Source organism: Pogona vitticeps, chromosome 2 (assembly GCF_051106095.1).
Source record: "Pogona vitticeps strain Pit_001003342236 chromosome 2, PviZW2.1, whole genome shotgun sequence".
Lineage (NCBI taxonomy): Eukaryota > Metazoa > Chordata > Lepidosauria > Squamata > Agamidae > Pogona > Pogona vitticeps.
This window is the reverse complement of record NC_135784.1, coordinates 127,820,100-127,846,784: the sequence shown is the minus strand read 5'-3', so window position 1 is coordinate 127,846,784 and position 26,685 is coordinate 127,820,100. Positions and strand designations below refer to the sequence as shown.

The following is a 26,685-nucleotide window of genomic DNA, read 5'->3' as shown; positions in this document are numbered from 1 at the left end:
CTATATGGTGCATTAAAATAAAGGATGGTAACTAGCAGAGTCCTGAAAAGGGACCAGGCAGAACAACAGCACTCAGAATTCTCACCATTTGTAGATGATGTTGAGCAGTGAAACAAACTTGGGGATGCTCCGACGGTGCAGTTCTGCCAAAGGTCTGCCAGGTGTCCATTCCCAACAAGCCATTGCTGCGGGGGAGAAAAAGCAAGAGTCAGGAGAGGACGGAAAACACGGAAACAGATGGAGCCAAATGGAAGTTAAGCACCCAAGAGAAGCAGTAGGCTGAACAAAGACATCTCAAACTTAATGCCAGTTCCCAGGCAAGTTCTGAGAACCTTTAACACCTTAAGTGAATCAAGAGTCAAAACAAAAACAAAAACCTCTTAAGAGCTTTCTAAAGCTCTCTGTGGCTACTGGAAGGACAAATAAGTAGGTTCTAGATCAAATCAAGCCAGAACACTCTCTTGATGAGAGAGAGAGAGAGAGCAGACTACACTGAGGCTATCATGCTCTGGTCAAGTCATGGGAAAACAACACTCACTGGAAAGAACAATAATGGGAAAAGTTGAAGGCAGCAGGAAAAGAGGAAGTTAAAATGTGAGATGCATTGACTCCATAAAAGAAACCACAGCCTTGCATTTGCAGGACCTGAGCAGGTCTGGCAATCATAGGACCCTCAGGAGATCACTTATTCACAGAGATGCCATAAGTCATAGGAACAATAAAGCTCTCTGTGCATAAATAAGGTGTCTTTTTTCCAGATTGAGTACACAAAATGCACACATCTGTCTTTCAATGGGAGGCAGTGAAGTACTCTTTCTATGCTGTTCTTTCATTCCTTTGGCCCCACTGCATTTTGAAAGGGGGGGGAGAACCACCTTCACTGCCTCGCTGTTTAAGCTGCTGCCAAACCTCACAGAGCTTGCTGACCCCTCAGTGGCAGGGCTAGGAGACCTCTTCCATGGATGCTCCCAATACATCCGTTGCAGGTGCGGGTTATGTATATTTTTACAAGAGCTTTTTGAAAAGCATACAGATGAAACAGGCCTACAGCAAACTAGCTATAGATCAAAGACATTTGGACATTGCCATTTGGGATGTTATCTCTAACACAAGAACAGAAATGTGGCTCAAAGCCACCTCCAGCACTCTGGAAAGCTTTCTCCCTGCTGCGGAATATATGATGGCCGACATTAGTTACCTAGTAGAGGGAGAACTCAGTCTACACATGTGCCACTGTGCTTTCTCCCTTAGCACCTCAAATTTGTTCTGGCTTAAGTTTTAGCCCATTTTAATCCTAAAACTTGAATTTTACTGTTTTATTTTAAACTACAGTGATTCAAAAAGGCATCTACAAAGGGCTCAAGTACACCGAATTGCTTGCACATCTCAAAAATACATTCTCTGAAAGGCAAAGCTTCTTTGCCAAGTATCCAGAAGTTTATGGTACTGAAAATAAAACTGTTCCAGGACACTGTGACTTCATTAATCCAGTAAAGATGCAAATGTGCTAATAAATGAGACAGTCCCAATCTGTTTGTCAATGTACATATTCCATCAAGATGAATGAGATTTATTCCTAAGTAAGCAGGCATTAAAAACATTTACTGGGAAGCAAAGACCTCTACCTGGACATAATGCTACTGCAATCTAGAGACCACTGGAGCAGATCCTAAGGACTGCTAAACACTGGTTTATTTCAGTGGTCTTGAAGGAATAAAAACAGGTCAGGAGGACTGTTGGTACTTACGCTGACAATTGTAGAAACGAAGAGAAGGACGAGAACTGAAACATGGAGCACAATGATTCCCAACAACAACAGGAGCATTTTGGCAACAGCTGTGGATTGGTCTGGAGGGGAAAAAAAGAGGAGAATAACATTGTTAAATACGTGGAAAGAAGTTTGGGACCTGGGGCCAGCTGTCTTCTGCATGCAGAAATCTTAGGACAAAGAGTTTATCATTTAGAAGCAAACAGTAGAGGGTGCCTTAGAGACAAAATCCATACCCTATAAGGCTTAGTCTAAGGAGGCTCAACAAATGCACAAAGCATATCTCCACTTTATGAACAGAAGGCAGTTTAAATTAATTGTGTGTCCAAAATGGATCAAAAGTTTCCAATTTCTTAATTTGGAGTTCTAAAAGAATGGAGTATTTACAATTACAAGGAGGTACAAAGCCTGTGTGCTTGACAAATCCCAACCAAATTAACAGGTCTGAAGATAAAAGGTAGAGCTCTGAAATAAACCAGACCCAGGAAGACTGGGCACAGCCACTGCCCCACACAGAAAGAAAACATCAGAACCGACGAGACTGCAAGAGAATAATGCAAAATTCTCCATCTGCTACACCACAAAAATGTCACACCTCGGGTTATTTCCTTTCCTGTGACTGGATTCCATTTCTTTCCAGATTTGGAAAGGTGACTGCTGGCATATGAAGGGAACTCAAAAGGCATCAGTTTCCTCAAACGTTCCATTTGGTGCTGAGAAAAAGGAGAATCCACTCAGAAGCAGAGACCAGCAAGGGAAAAAAAAATCAAATCTCTGTTCTCCAAAGGTGTGCCTAGGAGACTGTGTCAAAGCATTAAAAAGAGAGCCCAAGAGCGCAAGGTTTAAAATAAAGTAGGAAAACAGAGCCGCCTGCTTAGCCCAGCCCAGCCCAGCCCTCCTGGGGCTCAGGGGGGTGTAGGAGGCGGGCAATGGAAACCGTTATGCCACAAAGCCACCATTCTCCTGCAAATGTAATCAGCATTTGGACTCCATTAAAACCACCAGCCCAGCACCCCAGCGCAGCCCAACTGGCCCCACCGACGCTGAAGAAAATGACAAAACTGTCTGGAGAATATTCAAAACTAGGAGTTTTTTTGGAAGGGGGAGGATGGCAGCGATGGGACAGAGGAAATGGGAGCGGATGGGGGAGGGCATCCAAACAGAGACATCATACAGAGTCAGAATCAGCAGACAAACAGGTATTTAATTGCAATATTGGCGACGGGGAGAGAGAGAGAGAGAGAGAGAGAGAGAGACACCACACAAGGAGGGGGGGCGGCTTTGAAAGTAGGTGGAGGAGACCGGAGATGCAGAGAGAAAAGTTTTGGGCTTAAAAACAAAACTCCAGCCATCGGCGCCTCTCCTCCAACCTATTACACACATTTCAAAATCTGCCAAGCGACTGTTATGAGGAGTGGAATTCAGACGGCGGGGTGAAGGGGAGGGAGGGAGGGAGGGAGGGAAGGAGAGAGAGAGAGAGAGTCAGAGGAGGGGGGAAAGATCTACGTGCTAAAATGTTTCAAGCCGTTTCTAATTATATCAGCCCCAGCCCGGGCTGAACGGAGCGCGCTCTCCCCTTATGCAGCCAAGCCCCGGAGACGAAGAGAGAGAGAGAAGAGCGCGGCAAGAACCCAAACGTCGAGAACCCCACTGAGGTCCAGCCAACGGGGACCCCCCTCCTTCCCCAGGGGATCCCCTGCAGTTACGCCGGCAGGGGGGGAACCCACAGATCCAGGTTGCGCCCCCCCCCCGATTTTTCTTCGTAGCCGAAAACAGCACCCGCAGGTTAAAACGCGCTGGTTTCAAAGACGGGGTCGCGGAGGGCCATGGGGTGAGAGAGCTCCCCTTCCCCCCCCCCCCCACACACACACCCCACACCTGAAGGGCCCGAGAATTGTTGATACCTCTGCTCTGCACAAGTTCGCTCCCTCCCCGGCGATCTCGCCTGCTTCCCCCTGCTCGCTCGACGGGTCCGATCGCAAGGCGGGCGACTCCGTCCCGACCTCGGCTGAGTCCGGCAGGAGGGGGCGGGCCTTGGAAAGGTTCGCCTTTAAGCAGGAACAACGCCCCGCGCGTGGCCGGGCGCCAAACGGGGTGTGCCTGCCTCGCCAGCCGGCGCGGACAGGCCGAGAAGAAGAGGGGCGGGCGGGGCGCCCCGGGCTCGGCCTATAAATACCTCGCCCGCTTGGGGAGGGGGAAGAGAAAGAGAGAGAGAGAGAGAGAGAAGGCAAGAAGGGGACTCCAGCCTGCGATCGCTCCCCAACCCAGCGCCTCCTTTGGGTCTCGGACTGCTAGAAAGCCAGCAGTTATTTTATTTTATTTTGGAGGGGAGTAGCTTCGCCTTCTTTTCCCCTCCCAACCTTTGGGGAGGGGATAACAGTCCCGACAGAAATCACGGTCCCGATCCCTCTCCAAGGAAAGGGGGGAGCATGATCTATCGCCATTCCACCCCACAAACTCTTCCATTTAGTCCAGGCAAGCCGATGCTCGACGGCGGCTCAGATCTCTGCTTTGCGGCGGTCCTTAAGGCGGTTTCGGATGCAACCCACCGGATGCCAGGATCCTGACTGACAGATAACCCGCCCAGACAGGCCTGGCCCCGCAGGTGCCCACAGGCTCCTGCTTAAGACCCGGGCGGCGTGACGCGCCTTAAGGGGCAGAGGGACGCCCAGGCGAAAACATCATCTACGGCGCCCCGAAGTAAATCGGCTGGCCTCCCCGGTTCACTCCGTGCGTGACACTTTCCCGGTGCTGTCACGAGGGAGGAAGGTTTCACTCCTTCACACCGCCTGAGGTCCACGGGAATAACCCAAGCAAAAGACCTCCAACCGAGACTTTGCCCCACAGCTGCTCCTTAACCAAGCGCTCGGCTGATGCACGCCAAGGCAAGAGCTTCCCACAGCCGCTCTTCTCTCGTTTCAATCCCTGCAACACTCACGCGGCAGCCCCCCAGTTAACCCTGGGTTTGCTGCTTCTTCCCCCCCACACACAAAAAAACATGTCTTCCCAACATTGCCGTCGCGTCGATCCTTCCAAGCAGAAGCGCTCGCTCGTGTTTTCTTTCGATGTTTTAAGAGAAGGCTCCGACGGGGCGGGGAAGGATTGCAGCGCTCATTGAAATAATTCATTTTTTTGTCCCGGTTGCCACCTGTCAGAGGCCGCCCGGCAATCCTCCCCCCGCAGCCTGTCGCCTCCCCGTCAGGCCAGCCTGAACGGAGCGGTGGAACTTCACCATTCGTGGGAATGCGGTTCGCGTGGACGATCCGAGTTAAGAACCAGCCGCCGACTTTCCTGAAGCGGCGACGCCCGCGAAATTTCGGCACGCCGAGCCTTCCCCCCCCCCCCCAAAGGGCGACCCCTGGCCGAGATCGGAGCTGGGCGTCGGCGGCAATGTTTTAACCTCAACTTACCGGGGCCAAAAAGAAAAAAAAAGCGCGCGAGTTTTCTTCCTCAAGGTTATTCCCTAGAAACCGAGAGCCGAGGCGCTCTCCAAGTGCGGCTCCCGAATCCCAAGCAGGGAGGCCAGCCGAGCCGTCGATCCTGGCAAACGATGTGCCGGGGCGTCTCCGCGGGTGTGTGTGTGTGGGGGGGGGGGGTGAGTCCTGGCCGCTGCCCTGCCCTTTACTGCCACCGGCGGTCTCGTGCCGGCCCGGTTTATTCCGGCCCCTACCCCACTCCACCCCACCCGGGTCCCAACGCCCAGAGATGTCACGGTGGCCTGAGCGAGAACACCCGCGACTATTTAAAGGGCCAGCGCCCCTATCTTTATCTCCCGGCGCGGAACACAGCCGGCACGCAGGGCCTATTTAGGGGGGGGGGGGAGCAGAGGATGACTGCACGAGGGAGTGGCCGCCTTGGCCTCCTCTGCCCGCCTCGAACCGCTTGGCTCAAGAGCTCCGCCGGCGGCGGCGGCGAGAGAAAGATAACGCCTTGTCAGTCAGTCACGGGCGAAAGCCGAGGTGGCCCACCTGGAGCCTGTCCTGGGACTCACGGAGGGAGGGAGGGAGGGAGGGAACCTCTGCTTTCCCGCGCCATCCCCATGCGGAGAATTTCAAAAGGGGGAAAAGGAAAGCAGCTGCCGTCTCAGGGGTCTCTCCTCACGACGCCTTTTTACCACCGGGGGGGAGGGGAAACGGCCCCCTCCCAGCCGTGCTGGAATCAACCTTCGGACGCTTTTTGTTGTTGGTCGCCTTAAAGTGGACCCCGCACTTTCCTGTGCTATCACGGCGCAAAATAAATAAATAAAACACAGAGATCGGGGGGCACAATTTGTTCTGGATTCTTCTCTTTATTTTTAGATGTGGATCCCACCCTCACAGATCGTAGCTCTCACGCCGCCCGTGGAGCTCATAGCAAAAACTGGCGTCAACTCTGTCCCTCCCACCGGGCCACCGCCGAATCGCGGATCACGCCCGTCCCCCTTGGGCTGCCACAGCCGTAAAAATCATTAACCGGTGCTATTGAAAATATGCTTTCCTTTCCTAGAGTGCAGCCCTCCTGCATCCGAAGTGGGCCGCCGTCCAAAAGAGCTTGGTCCAAAAAAAGATTTGTTAATCTTTAAGGTGCCAGAAGTTTCTCCCTTGTTTTCTGAAACAGATTCACGTCCCCATCACCTGTCTTCCCAAACCGCCCAAAATCTCCTCTCTGTCACTGCTCTGGCATAGCAAGAGGGATCCTTATCCGTGCCTGGCATTCAGTAGATCTGATGCGTTGCTGCAGCGGAGAGACTCTCTGTAAAAACCACCAGGGTGAGAGCCCTGTGGCTTCCAGAAAGCTTGAAGGGGGGGGGGGGAGCTTTCACCACTGGATTAAGGAATTACACATCTGGAAGTGGACAAATAATTTCATTACACTTGGCTCGTAAGTGTTGAAAGGTGTGTGATTCTCACAGCAGGAGCATTTCTCACCTCCCATAGTTTTCCAATTATCTTTTTTGGGTTTTGCAATTGGTCATTGAGAGGTAAATCAGGCTGGATTTGCAATTATGATTGCTCAGATTTGAAGGACTGCTGGCATCATGTCTCTGAGACATTAATATGATTTTGGCTTCTAAGGAGGTGCTATCTGCAACTTTGATTAGAAGAATGAGAGATGCTTGGGTGGACAAAGGGTGCAATCATGCAGGTGTATGTTTGTCCCACAGTTTAGCTCAGGCTGGGGATTTTCTTGGGCCCATGTCAGGGGCTGCTGTGGGTCCCCCCCCTCTCTTTCTCTCTCTCTCTCTGTGTGTGTGTGTGTGTGTGCAGGATCACTCCATTTTGGTTCAGTTCCAGAGTGTGTGATCGCTGAGATTGAACCAAAGAGGGTGGCTTCTTCAATTATTTAAAATATATTTATCCTATTTTTCTCAAAAAAGGAACCCAGATCCCTTTTTACAGTACTAAAAATAAACAATGTAAAAACAATGAATTATTACAATATTTTAAAAAAGAATGAAAAAAATATCTTATTAAAAACTCACTGTTCTTTTGCTTAAGCCACTTAATGATCTCAAGAAATGGGAACCTTCCTTGCCACTGGTCTGTAGAAGGGAAGGGTAGGAAAATTATCAACAGTTAAAAAGAAACTGAAATCTTTCTCTCCCTTCCCCTCTGCAGACCAGCAGCAAAGAAGCTTTCTATTTGGCAAAGCACTGAGAAGCAGAGGGATTTTTCTTTTTTGTTCCACCCTCCTTTCCTTTAAAGGGGAAAGAAGATTGGTCTACAATCATTTTAATCAAGCTTGCTTGAGGTGTGGCAAAGTCAATATCTACATATAAATGCAAGGATTGCCCCAAATGATATATCACACTTCAAAGAGTTCCTGTTTAGAACACTATATAGACCAGTGGTTCCCAACCTTGGGTAACCCAGATGTTCTTGGACTGTAATTCCCAGTAGCCTTCGCCACCAGCTGTGCTAGCTGGGGCTTCTGCGAGTTTCAGCCCAAGAACACTTGGGTTACCCAAGGTTTGGAACCACTGGTCTAGACCAGTGGTTCTTAACCTTAGGTTACTCAGGTGTTTTTGGACTGCAACTCCCAGAAACCCCAGCCAGCACAGCTGGTGGTGAAGACTTCTGGGAGTTGCAGTCCAAAAACACCGGAGTGACCCAAGGTTAAGAACCACTGGTCTAGACCAATCCAGCCCAGCATAATTGAGCTGCCTAGTCACACCAAAAGCTTTTCAGTGCATGCCAAGATTCACTGAGAAGGATTTGAACCCCTGTTGCCATTCTGGTACACATCAACTTAAGCTGCAAGACTGAATTTCTGCATACTTTTCCTTTTTAAATAGCTAAGCTATTCACTTAAACTCCAAAACACAAGCTCTAGTTGGTTGTTGTTCATTCCCAATATCCCTCGGAGCAGTAGTTTCTACCTTGTGGAGGATATTGTTGGACTAGAATTCACACAACCTCTTCTATTAAGCTTAGTGGCTCAGGATTCTGGGAGATGGAGTCTAATGAAATATAGGGATGGTTGTCCAATGAAATATAGGTACCCAAACTTGGAAATAAGTATCTTATAGCTGTTCATGAAGACAAGCTTTGCTAAACACACTTTCTGCCCTACAGTCTCTACTTTCACAGGTGGCTTTAGTTGTTATCTCCACTTGTGGCACAAATTGGATGATACTGGAAATTGCAGAGGAATTCAGAAGTGGGGGGGGGCATGAAGAACAATGTGTGTTGTGGTGACCTTTAAAGAATTGTTTAATCCCTGCCATTCTATGAAGCTTTGAAATGGGCTCTATGACTGCAATGTACAGTAATTGAGGACAAATCCCACTGAACCCAGCAAGACTTACTTCTGATTAAAAATACTGTATGCTGAATTAGGTTATATGACCTATAGTCAGAGTGTGGCCCAATGTCATGACTGACATTAGAATTGCAGGAGTCATTAGACACTGCTTCCCTCTGCCCTGGGGTTCTGTTGTCTTATCTCCTCCCCCTTCTGAGTCTATACCTGGCTAACTTTATTTGTGCATTTGCAGTTTGTTAATCTCTTTGGTTTAAAGAAAAGTGTCAGAGAGAAATGAAAAGAAAGCCAAGTGCCAGTTTAGCACTCTTTGAGTTTTAAGTTATTATTGATCAGGATTCTCTGAGGGTGTGATATTTGAAGCAAGTGGAAAGGAAATGTACATTTAGATTTGATTAATGGAAAAGAAAATATCCCCAAATAACTCATCTGCTCTCCTGTCTGTCTGACTGGGAAGTGGAGTCTCCCTGTCTCTCAATCTTGCTCTCTTTCCTCTGCCAAGCTCTGGGCTGCAAGACAAGTGCACACTTTCACTCCAAGCGTTCCATCAAACATTCCAGTCATGGGCATTTGCTTTCGAGGGGGAAGCACTTGGGCACTCTTCGTTTGAGAAGATGTTCAGATAAAGTGCAGTTTGTTTCCAAGACTGAGTAGGCACTTTGTCTCTTGTTGCATAATGCCCATTTTCTTGGAGCTGGTATAATACAGTGTAATTGCCTTCTAGTGCAGAGTCCAAAATGAGAAGGTGCCTGTAAGACAAGGCAGAGGAAGTGATTCCAACTCTAAGCAGTTCTAAGACTAAATGAGCAAGCATCTGTAATATATGCCTTATTCTCTCTCTCTCTCTCTCTCTCACTCTCTCTCACACACACACATACACAGAGAGAGAGAGAGAGAGAGAGAGAGAGAGACTCATGACTACTGAGCATGTGGTTGGTTGATGATGGCCAGCCTCATCCACTACCAATCCTGGCTGATATGCCAATGTCCTGTTCTTCAGTAAATGTTCTGTCTCAGTGTCCTTAATTAACTATGGCTGGGACTACTTGTATTGTGACTTGGTCAACAGAGTGAGGGAGAAGTGCAGTTTGGAAAAGCTTTTTTTTCCCCCCCTATAAATTCCAGAAGTCTCTAAAACACATTCCAGCAAACTATACACTGAGAGAGGTAGTTCTAAAAAAGAATGCTCTAAAGCTCCGAGCAGGAGATCCTGTGGCATAGGATCAGAAAGGGCTGCACTCTTATTAATTTGATGGCAGTCGATGGGTTTTAGCACACTTTTGACGAATTTTAAAATTCTGTTGTTTTTCAAACTGTAGCTTTACTTTATCCTCCATAGAACAGAATAGCAGGACCAAAATATTTGTCCTGCAGTTTGTTCGTGGCATTAGATACTCTGCAAGCATAAAAATTGGAGGACTTTCATCTGATGACACACAGGTGGACAATATGCAGCCCTCCAGAGGTTGTTGGGCCATAGTTCCAAGCATCCCTTGCCACTGACCATACAAGCTAGGGCTGATGGGGACTGCAATCCAACAACCTCTGGAGCACCACATTTTATTTTGCAGTTGATGTAAAGCAGTGGTTCCCAACCTTGGGTAACCCAGATGTTCTTGGTCTGCAACTCCTAGAAGCCTTCACCTTCAGCTGTGCTGACTGGGGTTTCTGAGAACTGAAGTCCAAGAATGTTTGGTTTACCCAAGGATGGGACCTAGACATAGTCATGAAACCACCAGTTTAGCAGTTTGTCCTGTTTGTTTACTGCCACAGCAGGTATTCCCCTCGAGCAGGTGCTCACCCAGAAGCAGCACCCAGAGGAAGAGGGACAGGGAAGCCAGGACTCTGCTTCCAAGTGGGTGCCTGCTGGAAGTGGTGCAAACCAGCAAACACCTGTTGTGGCAGTAAACGAATCAGGAAGAACAACTGAACTGGCGGTTTGTGCCCATCTCTGTTGGGAAGCACTGAGGTAAAGGGTAAGTAGAAGTGGGTGTCAGCAGCTTGTTTACCCATCAGAATCTATATCATTATCTGTTCTTGACTCTAATCATCAGAAACACATTGAACAGATGAAGAGACAAGACAAGGACTGACAAGGGAAAGTTTTGATAAGATAATGAATATTTGCCTTTTATTGGCTTCTGAGAGCATCCTGCTGATTACAAAGAGATATGAGAACCATTCAAGACTAGTATTAAGAATGCCTGCCAGGTTGCATTTAGTTTTGTTTTCCATCAAAGCTGCAGAAACAGCTGCAAATGGGCTGTCTATGCTGGCTCTATTACAGTGGGTGTGATCCTTACATCCAAAGGGCATATTGTAGTTCAAATGACCTCATTTGGTCCAGCTCCTTCCAATACTGTGAAGTGGCTTAATAAGCAAGCCACTTCAGGATATCGACAAATTGAACACTTCCTCTGCTCATCAGAGTAGGGGAAGTGACTTTAAAAAAATGAATAAACTATTTTTGAGGCATTGCATCACTAAAAAAGAAAGAAAACGTGTGTGTGTTTTGTTTGTTTGTTTGTTTCTCTTAAAGGACCGGTCAAGGAACTGCCTGTAGCCAAATCTGTGTCTTGGCTGGTCTCTCAGACAGACAAACAAACAAACAAAAACCACAATTTTTAAAAAAGCGATGCAGTGCCTCAGTGATAGGCTACTAGAGGGTATTTTTTTTAAAAAAAAAATCATGACCCATTCTTCACCACTGAGGGGCTAAGGAAGTGTACAGTTTGCTGATTATCCTGAAGTATCTGGCTTATTAAGCCACTTCATAGTATTGGAAATTCCAATTCAATGGAGCCTTGGTAGCTTGAAGGCTCACTTTTGGTACATTCCCAGTGATCACACATGCTAGAAATGGACCAAAACAGAATAATCCTTCCCACACCAAAAAAGTAGAAGCCCCTGACAGGGGCTCAAAATGGTGCAGGTAGGGCCACTCGGGGGACAATTTGGTTTGTTTCAGGGATTATGTTGTGTGGTCGCAAGAAAAAAGAGTAAACTAACCCATCCCTGCAGAAGACCAAATGCCCATCAAGCCTTCAGTCTCTCAACAGATATTCCAACCACTAGACTAATTGTGGAAGATATTTTCCCCTTTTGAGCCCCTGCTGCAGAGAGTAAATTTAAAGCAGACAGTCACTAGAGGAGATGTTTCAGTCTTTCTTACACATCAGTTCATCCTGATCTGCAGTCCTATGCTTTGGAATAACAAGGAAAATTCCATTGTGTACTACATATATAATGCATTTTGTAAAGCTAGCATATGTCAATTTAATCAAAGCAAGAGCAATACTGACAGCAGACTTGGAATATCTTAGAACGGAGAACGTCTAAGATTACTGGGCTTTTAAACTTCCAGATTCCCTTTTTTAGCCTACAATTGGCAGATGTGAAGGGCAGGGGGGGAAAGAGAAAGGAAAGAAATATTTGCCAGCAGTTGAGTTTCTTCACTTCTCACTTCATCCCCTTTAGGCCCATCCTGAACTGAGGGAGCTGATGATATAAAAATAAATTGTTTTGTGTTACACATGGCAGTAGCCCTATGTGTGATTGCAGTTGGCCACAGTTGTCTCCTTTTTTGCAGATTCCTACAAGTTGTGGCCTACTTGTTGTGTTAGCTGTCAGCTCACAGCTGTAACAGGTTCTGTGGCCAAAATGTGCTTGGCTTTAAAATGAAGCAGACTGAAGACTTCATTCTTAAATTGCGACTTGGGGTTATAATTTTGGCCAATTTTTTTTTCTGGCTGAAGCATATCACTTTTGGCCAGTCAAAAATCTGGGATCACCCAGTTCAGATTAGGCCCCGTAGTCCAGCCACTGGAGTCTATACCCATCCAGTAGAGCATGCACCACATGTTAGTCTGGATTAAAGAAGCACAGAATGTACCACAAGTTTGATTTAGGCAGTTAGACAGAACTCTCTTGTGACTGAAACCTGGTGATAAGTTACAACTAGAACAGACCCATTGAATCAGTGGGACTTTAGTGAGAACCGCTCTGTAAGCTCCATTGGTTCAATGGGCCTATCCCACTTGTGACTTACTACTGGATTTCAGCCAAGGGGCTAGCTAGTAGGATACATGGTAGTGATGGAATCTGTTTACCCCAAAACTAAGTTTTACCATATGCAGTTGGACCTGCTCACTTGCAAATATACTTAGAAGTGCAGTATATACTGCCCACGTTTTGTCAAAACTCTCTTTCACGCTTTGCCTGTTACTGAATATTTGGTTCTTGAACATGGATGATAATGTCCTCTATTTAGAATATTTGGATCCTGATGTGAGGGACTGCAGAGAAAGCTAGTAGCTGGGGGCTGCAGGGGTGAATGGGTGGGTGGACAGGGTGTAAGCTGTGTCCTGTTCTCCATCCAGTAGACATAAGATGGGATGAGGCCTTTTATCTGGCTGATGCCAAGCATGGCTTTTAAATTAAAAACTAAGCAATCCCCTTCTCCAAAACTAATCAGAGTAGCCTGGGGCTAAGGAAGACTCTGCTAGCACCATTTTATGGATGAGGGAATGAGAAGGATGCACAGGCAGGAGATTCCATTCCTGCCCATAATCCTGTCTCAGAAAAGGGGTTTTTGTCTCATTTTGGGAAAGATTAGTGGTCCAAGCAGACTGGGGGCCCCTGGACATATTTATTGAGCATGTGTTTTCCATTATAGCTCCAAGAGATTTTTGAACCATGCTGCTTCCAAATATTTTGAATCATGTGAACAAGCCACAAGGAAAGTCATTCTGCAAAGTGAAGGCATGAGAGGGCATGACATATTTGGATTTTACACAGGCAGCAGATGGAAAGAGACTTAGCAGTGGCACATACAATGATATATGGACTTTCAATACACACAAAGCAAAGTGTGCTGCTCATATATCACCCCATAGTGCTTAAAACACTCTCTGGGTGGTTTACAATTTAGTTATACATACACTTTAGCAGCAGCACAAAAGGTAGAGAATTCTAAACCAACTTACGAGGCCACTGACTTGGGTTCCCCTATATTCTTAGATTACACCCTCGAAGACCCAGCCAGCACAGCCAATGACCATAGCCCCTAGGAGTCCAAGAATGTCTCAGGCCCCAAGTTTGAGAATTACTCTTCTAAGCTCCACTGAAAACAGCTGGATTCACTTATCAGGGGAATATTGAATAAGACTTGTGTAGGGTGTCTGCAGATTTCTTCCCTGTTGCTCCAGAGGGCAGGACTGCAACTCTTCTGTAAACTGCAGGGAGGCAAATTTTGGATGAATATTGGGACAATTTTTCTTAAGCTGTTTGGAAGTGAATCAGATTCCCATGAGAGGTGGAGGGGGTACTTTCCTTCGATGGAGATGTTTAAGCAGAGGGTGGACACCACTATTGATCTGTCAGTAGTGGTGTCGCACAGCCATGGCTTGCACTGTCAAACCACTAGGACTTTTGGAGTAGCAGGGACGATATCATCTGTCACATGCATGCATGCATACACACAAACTCTGGCTTCCCTGTTCCTCTGAGCTTAGCTGCAGTCCTCACAGTAGCAGAGCAAGAAGTTTGTTTGTTCATTGTAGCAGTGGCTCTCTGTTGTAATGCAATGTATTTGAGAGTAGTTTGGTTTTGAACTGGTAATGAAGAGCCATTACAAACAAGTCACTGCTCATTAGTTGACATGGATCCAATTGTTTGCATTTTTTGACTTTGCACATGGTAGCTTTGGGGTCCTTCATGATGAACACCTGTGCTTCTAAATTTACCACTACACCACGGTCTTACCGGAATGCTGGGTTTAAAATATTTCTTTATTTAGTCAATGGGAAATGGATGTACATTTTTGAAGATTTTGCTCTCCTTACAGTCCTTATGAATGGGCTGTAAAGGTCAGATCAGTGTGTTCTTATTCTTCTCAGAAAATATTTCTCTCTCAGTACAAGCATATCCTCAGTATGAAATGAGCACCAGAGAGGTTTAATGTTGGCAATCTAATTATCCCCTGCATTTACAGGCATATAAAAATGCATCTGCACAGGATATTTGGGGGAGGGGATGAAAATCTGAACTAGGATGTCTGGATTCATCAAAGACACACATGAGCTGAGTTTGTGCAGATCCCCTCTGTGGATCCATCTAGGCTGCTGATTGCAGTAGCACCAGGGCCAGGATGGCCAGGCAACCTAAATGTAAAGCTAGCGCAGATTTCTCCCATCCCACCTGCCTATATTAAGAAAAGTTCCCCATACGCTAGAAGTAACCTCCATCCACTTTAATCAGTCCAACAACATCTGGAGGGCCACACTTTGGCTGTCCTGGCCATATACGTTGATTCACTTCATTTCGTTTCCATTCATGGAGACGTCCCTGGTCATCCTTTGGCATATACTGAAGCGGAAACAATAGCATGTGAAGTGAGCAATTGTTCAGTCCAGATAATACTGGACTCATGTTGTTAGCCGTGGAAACTCCTTAAGTGCTGAACAATGCTAGCAGAAGATTTTCTCACCTCCTCACCTCTGCTTTTGCTCTGTGATTGGTCACTGGGAGGTAAACAGGCTTTGTGTGCAAGTTTAATAACTGGTCAGACACAAAGCTCAGACAGAATTGGAACACGAATACGCTTTCAGCTTCTAACAGTGTGCGATCTGTGTTGTCTAGTCCCCATAGCATTTCTTGTGTTTTTTGTCTTCGTATAGTAATTCCATCTACTGCATCCAGGGAATTGTTACTGGCCGTGTGCTCACCAGGTTTATGTATTTTTCTCTGTATGAAAGTACGTGACCCAGAACGCTGGGTCTTAGAACAGAGACAAGAAGAAACAGACCTGCTGTGGCCATCATTAGCACTGCTGAACAAGGGCTAGGAGAAGATCCTGCATGGAAGCCGTCTCGTAACTTTTCAAGGTACAAAAAACAATGAGCCCATCGCATCCCCAGACTTAGTCTTGAAGACTGGGCTTTGGTCTTCCATGGAAAATCTTTTACGGACCAGCCTTGTTCTGCCACCAGAATCTTTGAAATGGTTTTCTCATTTCCTCTGCTGGGGATTAAAACCAGGCAAAGCAGGGGGTGGGGGTGGGGGTGGGGGGTGGAATGTGCTTGAGAAGGGGGAAGGGGAAGCCAGAACTCTAGCTTGAGGTCAGAAAACATGGAATTCATAAAGGGCTTGGAAAACGGGTGTGTGAATGGAGATGGCGTGGCTGCGGAAGTCATTTTTGTTTAGATAGCTGGACAGGCAGGAATGTATATTGCAACTGGGGCTTTCAGATTCAAAACACATATGCTGCTAAAGCTGTGCCTTACGTTGCTCCAAAGTCTGTTTGGAAACTGGCAGAGTATCACCGTGAAGATCCCAGTCTTCTTTGTCCATATTGCTATGACTCTCTTCACTTCTGGAACTTGGAAAGTTAAGATAATCTGTTAATTGTCCTTGCTCCAAGGCGCCTGAAAGCAATTTATTGCCATAGTAACTTTTTCCATTCCCATTTCTCAAAAGGAACTAAATTAGTTATTTGGAGTTAGATTTTTTTTAAATCCAAAAGCTACAAGTCCATGTACAATATATACTTTTTCCTTATCCGTATTTTCTTTGCCTCGACACTAACAACAGATGATGAAACATAGTACGAGCCAGCACTTGGACCCTGTGAGATTCCTCCTCCACTACAGTATTTACTTAGGCTACACCCTGTAACTATAAAATTATAATATAACTTAATTGTATCTTTTTACTGGAAAAGGAATCCAGAAATTTGTTACTGAGAAAGGAAATTAATTAGAAGTAGTTTGTTATTTAGAACGAGTTATTATTCTGCTTTAAACCCACAAGAACAGCAGAGATTAGTCATTTTTAAAGGAATGAGATGACAGTCACATTCAGTGTGTTTATTTAGACACTATTACCATGCATATTGTTACTATTTTCAGTGATAAATTATGGCTACTAGACATCTTGCATTTATTTGTTCAACCTGCTGCAGACTTTTAGTATAGACTCTGAAATTTATTTATTTATTTATTTATTTATTCAATTTATATGCCGCCCAAACTACCCAGAGGTCTCTGGGCGGCTTACAATAATTAAAATTCAATACAGCAAAAGATAAAATAATTAAAATACAATTAAAATACAATTAAAATTGCCATCAGACCCACAGCTAATATTATTTCAGTTAAAAGCCTTCTGGAACAGGAAGGTTTTGACCTGGCGCCGAAATGTCATCAGCGTCGGCGCCAGACGAATCTCAGTCGGGAGGGCATTCCATAGTCTGGGGGCAGCTGCCGAAAAGGCCCTTTGTCTACAAGCCGTCCCTCTTACCTCCTTAAGGGACGGCTCTTTCAAAAGGGCCCCCTGGCTAGATCTTAACTGCCGGGTAGGTTCATATGGAAGGAGGCGGTCCTTAATAAGGAGGCGGTTCAATAACTGCATTTATTTATTTATTTATTTATTTATTTATTTATTTATTTATTTATTTATTTATTTATTTATTTATTTATTTATTTATTTATTTATTTATTTATTTATACCCTGTCTTTCTCCTTGAAAATGACCTGAGGTGGTTTCCTTCCATAATGATCTCTGGGCACCACCTTCTGTGTGAGGTAAATTATTCAGAAAAATTTTTTTCTGGACTACACAGAGTAAAAACTGCATAGGAAAATTAGGATTTCAACCAGTGCCTTCACATTCAAAGGCTAAGTTTCTAATCACCCCACAAAATGGGTTCTGAAAAACAGAATACATGTAAGAACATACTGCTTTTTCCTTCCTTATCTTATGCCATCTCTTTAGGAATATAGCTTTTATTTAGTTTTTTTAAAAACATTATTTCAGGATCCCAGCACAATTGCTCCGGTGCAGATTACACAGCTATTGCTCCAAAAGCTGTATAATTTCCATCTCTATCCTATTAGTCATTTTAAACAACTCCTGAGAAACCCATAGAATTGTTTGTCCAATCCAGATAAAACTTACCTGCATGTATGTATCCTGTATTATTTCTTTTCTGCAGATACAAACTGACAGGCTACACCTTAGTTTGTATTTACATTTTAGTTCCATTTATATCCTGCTTGTCCTCCACTGGGGTCAATGTAGCATCGATGTCTCTCCTCTTTCCCACTTTGTCATTGTAACAACTCTACATATGAGGTCGACAAAAGAGTAGTATGTGACTGGCTCATAGTCACTCAGTGAATTTCACTTCTCAGTAGAGATTAGAACTTGCATCTCCCATGTCTTTGCCAAACTCCCTCACCATTATACCACACAGACCATATACCACATTACCTGTACCTCTTTTTTCTTTCTCTTGATATAACAGAGGAGCATGGAATGCAAGGCCCTTGGATGCTGTTGGACTGAAGCTCCTATGAGAATGTGCCCCATCCAATACAGCTTGAATTCCTGTCCCCAATCTTCAAAACAACAAACAAACAAACAAAACCAGACCAGTCTGGTCTTGGTTATGTTTCCATTTGTTCACCTTCTGATCCATTACCAAAATTCTTTACTCAGGTCGCTACGAATAGTTCTACAAGAATACACCAGAAATGACAGGCAAAATATGCCAGCAGGAAGGGTGGGGATAGTTCTCAGATGAAAGGGAATTTCCACAAACTAATTATATCAGACTCCCTAATTGCTGAGCACGATGGCTGCCTTTGTGGCAATCAAATCATTTTGGCAATTCCAGGAATTGTGACAAGGAGGAGAACAGGAAAGGTTAAGGAAAATAATTCTGCACTGACACGGAATGCTGAAAGTTTGGAAAACTGAGCTATTTGTATCAGAGGAAATCTGACTCAGCTTAGCATCTCATCGATCTATTTAAGGACTGATCAAAAGCAGGGGGGAATAGTGGTCAAAGGAATACGGCACTGTGCTGAAGGGGGGGACTGAATATCTAGCTGTTGAAAACGTTCACAATATAGTATTTATAACAAAGGTGGAAAATTGACTCTCCATGCAAAAAACGTACTCTTCTAATTGTAGACATTGATTTACAATGGGTTTGGGAATCAGTGTAGAAAAAGGAGAAGATAAAGGGCCTTGTGCTGAATGTTGCTCATATCTTGGATAAGAAGAAAAAGATGAGTCACAGTGAGGGCTTTCCTTTCCTTTCCTCCTTCCCACACAGATTTCTCCAATGTTTAACTATATTTTCCCTCCTTCTCTGAGCAATGACACACTCTGGGAGCATAATACTTACGCAGGATTTCTTCCCTCTGAAGGAGGTCACTGAAGGGTTATGATAGTTTGTAATATTTGAGTTTGTTTGCAGATATACGTATAGGTTGAATATAGATACAGACTCTGCTGAAATACTCCCTCAGACTGCCAAGGGCACATACACATTCCTTGGACAACAAGCCGCTCGTGCAGTTGTTCCTTAACCGAGCAGAAGAGTCAACCAATCTCACCAACAAAGAAGATATTGGGCTACTTGGCCGATGCTATTAATTGAATCTCCAGCAGTACAACCTCCTAATCTCACAAGCATATGCCACTAACGATTTCTTATTCTCTGGTTAATCCTTCTTCTTTCTGTCCCCTTTATGTACTTACTTCCTGGCACTGGGGTGAGTATGGGGTGTGGGAGCATCAACAGAAAGGAAAAGGGACCCAAGGTAGGATGAACCCAAAGTGTAAGGTGTGATGGGAGCATTCACGCACCTTTGCCATGGCTAACCCCATCCAACAGAATGATTGCGTAAGCTTTCAATTGGCTCTTAAGTCTGTCTTTTCCAAAAGGACTTTTGCTAATCAATCTTTTGTGGTGCTGGGGTTCTTAACCTCTGAGAGATTTCAATGTGTTTTATGGAATGTGATCTGTACCTTTAAGCTGTTCCTGTATGATAGTCCATTAGGACTCGGTTAGTTGGATGTATCTTGTCTGTTTTATTTGCACCATGTATGCCAAAGATTGCTTGATCTCAGAGAACTGTTGGATTTTTCTGATTCTCCAGGAAGGAGGATACATCTCAGATGAATGGCACTGGAGTACAGGAATTTCCATTTTGGTGGGAAGGTGACTTTAATGCCTGGGAACCTCTCTCCACCACCCCTGCCTCAAATGCCAGCAGCGCTCCTTGGCCCAGTGCACAGATGCCAATTATTTGCCTAGGAAGTGGTGCATAAAATCCATATTGTTTCACATGCCATGCATCATCAGCTGTAATTTTGCACATGTTCTACAAGAGTTTAGCTCCTGTAACATCACAAGGACCCACAACTTGCTTCAGGTTTTGGCCCTGAAAGTTCAGAGAATGGGAAATTGCTAATTTGGCATCAACTCCATCCATCTCACTTTGTAAGGCAGAGTTCTGCCCCAAAGCAGCCTATCCTAACATAAGGAAGCACCTCCTGTACTGTACAAAAAAGGCCTGAACAATGATAGCTGTTTGGATCCAAATGTAGGTGATACTCTGCTGCCACAGAAAGCTGCTCTGGGCAGAAGGGGAAGAAGATGATGCCTGCTGATTAATTATCTCCACCCTCCAAGAAGAAGGCGGCACAGGAAACTGTAAGAGAAGAGGTGTGAGGTGTGATAGAACAACCTTCTTTTCATCCCTTTAAGCTTCCCCTAGTTTTGAAAGAATAGAAGGGCATCTTGTTTCACAAGGTACAGTAATGATGCCAAAAGTTTACTTCCAATATAAACTCAGGCTGGTGGCTTGCAGGCCTCCTGCAGAGATTTCAAGCTGCCTTCGTTATGTCTTGGGGCTGTGCAGCTTGCCCAGGGCTACACAGGGTGGCTCTTCTCTTCAGGAGGCACAGTGGTGAATCAAACTCCTAACCTGCGGCTCCACAGCCGGATACTTAAAGGTTAAAGTAACAGCCAAGTCAGATACTAGGTCGTTCGGACACAGTTCAACAGTAGTGCTTGAGTTTTCAATAAACATGCATACAAGGAAAAGGAAAGACAGGTTGATGCTGAAGTTTTTCTTTTCCTTTGGGGGAAAAAAAGGAAAGGAAAGGAAAAAATAGTTCCTGTTACTGAAAGAAATACTGGCATGGAAAGAATGTAAAATGCCCTGAGGAATATGAGGATTTTATAAGGGTTAAGACATCCGCTGGAGAACAGAGGTAGGAAATGTTTGATACAGAGGTAAAAGAGGATTACAAAAGAAGTAGGGGTGAATCTGAGGCCAGATCTAGAAATGGAATTAATTCAGTGGCTAAATTAGCTGGTGCTTTGTGTAGTAAGTTGCAACTAGAGTAGGCCTATTGGAATTTACAGAGCAGTTAACAAATCCCCATTGATTAAATGGGCTTACTCTAGTTGCGATTATTACACTAAGCAACAAGATTTCAGACAGTGCCCCCTTTAGAACTATTTACTATAAAGCTATGTTTGTGCTTTATAACTACACATTTATTTTATTTATTATTCGATTTATACCCCACCCCTCTAGACAGTCTACTCGGGGCGGCTTTCATTTACTCTGCTTTTTTTTCAGCCATAGGAGGCTGCACTCCTGCATCTCAGTTCCACACCATATATAAAGAAAGAACAGAGTTCTGGAAAACATGAGAGTGGCAATAGAAGCCCCTAAATTTATTTTTAGATTTTTAAAAAAACCAAAGCCCTTCCATGGATATCCAGAAAAAAATGTATATTTTGCAGAGCATGTTGGAAAGAAAATGTATGATGCCTGATTTAACATGATGGATCTGTGGAAAGAGCCACTCTCTCCCATTAATGCTTCTGAGCCCTTTGCTCTGCCTCATTTGATTCATATTTATACAGTCACAGTATATGAGGGGTTTCTACCCTAAGACTGAATTGTCAGGATGTTCCAGGCAGTTTTCCATGTTCCATGTAGCTTCCACCACCCCAGTGTTTGTATCTGAAGGCACTAGGGAACATTCACAAAATTAAATACAACTCAGCAAAGTGATCAAGTAGATAAGGACTGGAAAACAGAGCCATTTCCCCACTCTAATGCCTTGCAGACAAGGCTTGCAAGTTTTATGAAAATTGTTAAAAGAAAACACTTAAAGAAAAAAAAAAGATAACAGATTGCTGCTGATCCAGGATCATAACAGTGTGGATACAGATTCCAAAATAAAAAAAGGAAGATCTTAAAAATTAACACTACAACTTAAAGGGATAATTTTTTCCCACTTGCCTAAACAAGCTTTGGACTTCCCCCATTAAGTCATCCTCTGAGCTCCCAGGAGAAAAGACCAAGAAAATACACAGTTCCTAAACAGAATGAACCATTCCATCAATTGCCTGTAATTATTGTTAATCCTCTTTTGAACCCAGCAGGGAGTGGTGTAACCCAAAGACTGAGTATCTGGAAGATATGCCTAGAGGAGAGAGAGGTTATCAGAACAGGAAGTGACTTCAAAAGCCCTTTGAAAGTCCAGGATGAAAAGAAATAACACCTTCTGTGGAATTAGCTTTTTCACTCTAACTGTTTATTTTGGAGGAGTGACAGTCTGCTTAATTAATGCAATTAATATCTGAGAATAATTTCCCCACAAGGCAAATATAGGATAGGTGATAGCTGGCTCAGTGATAAAATCTGTGAAAAGTAGATGGGTGTCTTAGCAGACTACAAGCTAAACATGAGGTAATATGGGAGTGAACAGGCTAATGTGATTCTAGGTTGCATCAACAGAAGATTGAGATTAGATTAAGACGAGATTAAGTGAGGTAATAATAATTCACAACCAAGATATGCGCTGATACCATGTCAGTTAGGAGTCAGGTTAGGATTAGAGTTAAGAGGCAGTCTCCATCAGAACTTGTCCTTCCATGCACCTTTGTGAATCCGAAAGAAAAGCAGTGGGGTGCTTTTCTTACTGATAGAAGAGGTGGCATGGAGGTATATAAGTATGTTCCCTCTCTCTTCTGTTTGGAGGCTTTCACTCCCATAATTTGTCTTTGGAGTAGGCGTTCTTTAATTCTAAAAGTCCATCCTTGCCTGACAATCATCCAGAACTCCTAAAGAACCCACAAAAAATTATCCCACAAAAAGCAAATCCAAGGCAACGGAGAATCAATCTACTCCAGGAGGGAGTATGCCCATTTAACAGAAGAAATAACTAAACAACAACTTTTTAAAAATCTGTCATATGGGGAAAGCATCTCTCACATACAGGCAAAGAGAAGGACATAGCAAACTAAAAAGCACACACGCCTCTGCCCAAAACATAGAAAAGTAAGCAAATAAAGCTCCTCCAAACCAAAAGGACTAGAATATGGAGAGATCTCTCTCCTCACTACTATGAGCCACCTCACTTTTTTTTGTTTTGTTTTGTTCTTTGAATCCAGTGCAGCAGTAGGCAAGCAGTAAAAATAATCTGAGAGGAAAGAACCAAAAACCTGAAAAATTTCTCAAAGAAATTAAGGGGGGAAGGTGGACAATTAAAAAAAAATCCCAAAGAGGAAAGGAAAAAAGGAAAATGTCTGAGATAAAGAAAAGCACAGGCAGGCAGCCGAGCAACACAAAATGAACAGTGGCAGGAATTTGCATACCACAAGGAATGAGGGGAACAAACGAAGGACATGCTCACTGAGTTCCGCCAATCTAGGTCCTTTTACAGCTTCAGAATTCTTCTCGCTCTCCCGTTTTGATTATTCTGATTGGCTATGGACAGCAGCCCTCACATCCCTATTAGATGAAATTTTTCTTAGGCAATTTGTCAGAGAAGGGGTGAAAAAAAGAGTAAATGAAGGAGAGAAACACAACCCCCCCCCACCAGCTTTCATATTCCTCTCTTTCATTGACACAAGACATTTGTGTTTAAGAATCTCTTTTGGGAATCAGTAAAAGAACATGAAAACACCTTTCTTTTTGGTGGGGTTTCCCCCCCGTTTGTACTAACAGAAAAATCCTACCCCAGGAGAAAATACCATAAGCAGCCCTGCCCTTCATTGGTTGTAAAAATACAACCATAAGAAATTAAACAAGTAAACATCTACTGCCCTTTCACAATACCCATCATCTGCTTTCTAAAGCAGTTGCTTCAGTCAGCCTGTGTAGATCCACACTAAAACTGAGAATACTACTTCCAAGTCAGTAACAATATCTGAAATTCTTGAGCTAAGGAAGCTCCAGTCAAAATAACCCTTGACCAAAAGAAACAAATACCAGCACTTGCGCATGGAGCTGATGTAATAGCAGCTACCAGGGAAGTGAAAGGTCTACATGAGTTCAGCATATCCTTAGATTTATTTTTGGGTTCATAAGATATTTTAAAAGGTGCTGGGGCAGGGAAAACAAGTAATGGGAGGAAAGCATCCAAGGGTTTAACACGGCATTAGACCAGGCAGCATGGTGTTATGCTGGTTCTCATAGTTTCATCTGTTGTTACAGAGAAAAATCTACCTCCCATATACACAAGTCTCGTAGTTACATAGAAAGCAGAGAACAGCTATTTTCAGTCTTCAGAAGACCTAACTCTTGGTGCAAAAGGTCATAAAGAATAATGACTTCCTGTTTGGACCTACTATCCTGATAGAATCTTCTGCCAAGATGCAAAAGTTGTGGGACAGGATCTTGCCAAGGGTAGTATTCTACAACAAGAAATGACGAACAGGGGCATCTTTATAGGCCAGGCAAGTAAATAAACATCTGTGGCTGCTGAAAGGCTTGAACATGCAACTCCCTTTTGGGGATGGGTTGAAAGCTAACAGAGACTTCAGCCAAAAAGCCAGCAGGACAGCATAAGCTTGTATATGGGATCGTGTTTACTCAGTGCACCCACCTAGAGCAGAGAGGTCCTACCGGTTCTCTCCTGGACCCTGTCAGTTTCCTGTATTGAACATAACATGAGAGTGATGCCTTGCCAAACCTTTAAATAGAGCTATAGGACCTGATAAGCAACTAAGGATATGGTTATAGTATTTAAATAACTCAGGTGATGGATTGGGTTTTTTTTTTTTTAAAGTCAGTTTAAAGTCATGTGGGTGTCATGAAGTTTTGGGACCAGTGTGTATGTCATCTTGGGACAATTTTTAAACCATTTTTAAACTGTGTTGCATATCCATCAAGGGGGCTACAAGGGCTTTTAAAATTGTTGCAATTTGTCTTTGCAGCTGTGTATCTTCTCAGATATATATCTGTGCTGGCACACCTTTTTTTTTATTAAATTGAGTTATTGTATTTATACCTTGTGAGGTGGAAATCTGGAACAGATGGTGATGTCTTATCCACATAGTGAGCTTTATTTGACCAACCTAATACGTCTAAGGAAGTTAGGTGTGCAGTGGAAACTGGCATTAAACCAAAGGAAATCATGATATTGCTTGCCTTGTGCATGAGATGGGGGTGTGTTTACAGAAGAGGAACTTAATGTGTGTTTAATTGGGAAAAAGAAACTTAGGGTGAGACCACATGGTCAAATACATTGGGATTTGCTCCACTCCTAAAGCAGGTGAATTTGATATGCGCTTTTTTTAATATTTTATTTTTAACAAAGGGTGACAAAAAGGAAAAGGGGGATTGAGGTTAAGGGGGAAAAGGAGAAACAATGACATATTAACATCCATTCTATACATATTGCCATGTCAAAATTCCAAATTGCTCTTTTTACTATTTTCTGCCTTCCAAATTTAAGTTCTCATTTCAATGTATGCTCTTTATACGATGTCTGTTGACTCAATCCATTTATAGAATAAGTCCCATCTTTTCAGTTGCCTTTTGTAAAGGACAGTCCTTCATCACTTCTGATAAAGTGTCCATTTCCGCTGTTTCAATTTGATATACTTTTAAATGTCTGTGTGACTTTCAAAGCAGATTTAATTCCTCCCAGCCTATTTCCTACCAAACCAGCTTTTTTTCCCCCTTCGCCTAGCGGGTTAGCTCAATTCAATTGTGCTTTCCTCTGCAGAGGTTCCTAGGAAGACGGGTGTGTGTATCCTTAGGTGGTGTTTTCATTTGATGTACTTTGGGAGTGCTTTTCTGGGCAGTGAAAGCATGCCCCCACCTGTTTGCAGGAACAGGTTTTTTTTAATTGGAGCAAACACAATAGTAATGGAGCCAACATGGCTCAACAACAAAATTTAAGCAGTTCTAAGGGTGCCAGGAAGTTAACTGCACTCCCAAACAATTCAAGTCGTTTGGGACCAATCTACAATCACTTACAGATACCACTTCCTCTACCAGTTCCAAGATACCATTCAGGTGCATAAAGCATGGGATGCCCCAACAAGAGTATTGGATGCAAGCACTCAACTGTTCCTGGATCAGAGTAGCCTGAGTGCCTTCCCCAGCTACTCCTTGGTTGTCACCACTACTGGTAGCTGCATCATATGTTTGGTATTCCTTCTTGGAGGCATGGCCAAAGTCTACACAGAGATGTACTGGGGTGTGGGAGTAGGCTAGATAGGACGAAGAGGAAGACCAGTTGGCTGGCATGGGAATGCTGCTGCCTGTAAGAACCTGGTGGCAGGGCTGGTTGCCCCTGCTGCTTCCTCTGCTGAGGACATGCCCTGAGCTGGTTCTCCAACTGCCCCATCTCTTGCTGTCTCATCTCGAAATATTCAGGCTGCTTCCTCTGGTGACATGAAGAACTCCTCCTAACTCCTGGTGTTGGGTCCCAGTGACGGATTGTCTCCCAACCAGGTGTTGAGGGCTCCAGCTGCACTGACTCTTCTTGGGTCTCAAATGCCTCCCTGTCAATGGTGCCCACCCAAAGATCCTCCTCTTCCTCCTCACCCTCCTCCTTTAATCCCAGTCCTCCATGTCCACACATGTGGCCTCCAAGGCATCATCCACATCACTGCCCATCCACAGGTGAACTGCAGGTCACAAATTTCACCCTTACTTTCAGGAAGATGGAAAGCCCACTCTCTCCTATAAGGGGAGCAGGACCGGTCTCACATGGTTTGTCTGCTGTTTCAACTCAGATTGTGTGGGTCAAAAATATCATTTTCTGTTTGTGTAGATCTTGCTCATTTCCCCATTCTTCACCCATGGTGTCTCTTGGGTTTCAACTGCTGAGGCTCCAGGGTATGTAACCTTTAACCATAAGGGAAAATGGAGGGAGAATATTTATCCCTTGATATAGATGGGTGGTGGAGATAATTTTGGCTGTTCAGTTACACAGCCCCGTTTCTAGTTACTGATCTCTAAGCCTCCTTTCAGCTCTTTTCCCACAGCTGTCCTGGATGTAATATGTCTGCTGGATTTCTGTTGCTTGTATGTACTGGATGTAAAAACTATAATGATATATTT

At 44.3% G+C, this 26,685-nt stretch overlaps 1 protein-coding gene across 3 annotated transcripts in view; it reads right to left on the bottom strand.

Moving 5' to 3' along the window:
* PMP22 (peripheral myelin protein 22) overlaps nt 1–5,353 on the bottom strand; it is a 38,721-nt gene extending 33,368 nt beyond the window's left edge. The window contains exons 1-3 of one of the 3 annotated variants that reach the window (XM_020803010.3): nt 5,179–5,353; nt 1,748–1,848; nt 86–185 (exon numbers count right to left, since the gene is read on the bottom strand). In XM_020803010.3, the coding sequence (XP_020658669.1) occupies nt 86–185; nt 1,748–1,825 (178 nt within the window). In that variant the 5' untranslated portion in view covers nt 1,826–1,848; nt 5,179–5,353. Of the gene's footprint in view, nt 1–85; nt 186–1,747; nt 1,849–2,363; nt 2,815–3,672; nt 3,806–5,178 lie in introns of those variants that run through there. The other 2 variants (XM_020803008.3, XM_020803007.3) reach the window with 2 other exon arrangements.
* Nucleotides 5,354–26,685: the final 21,332 nt, after the last annotated feature.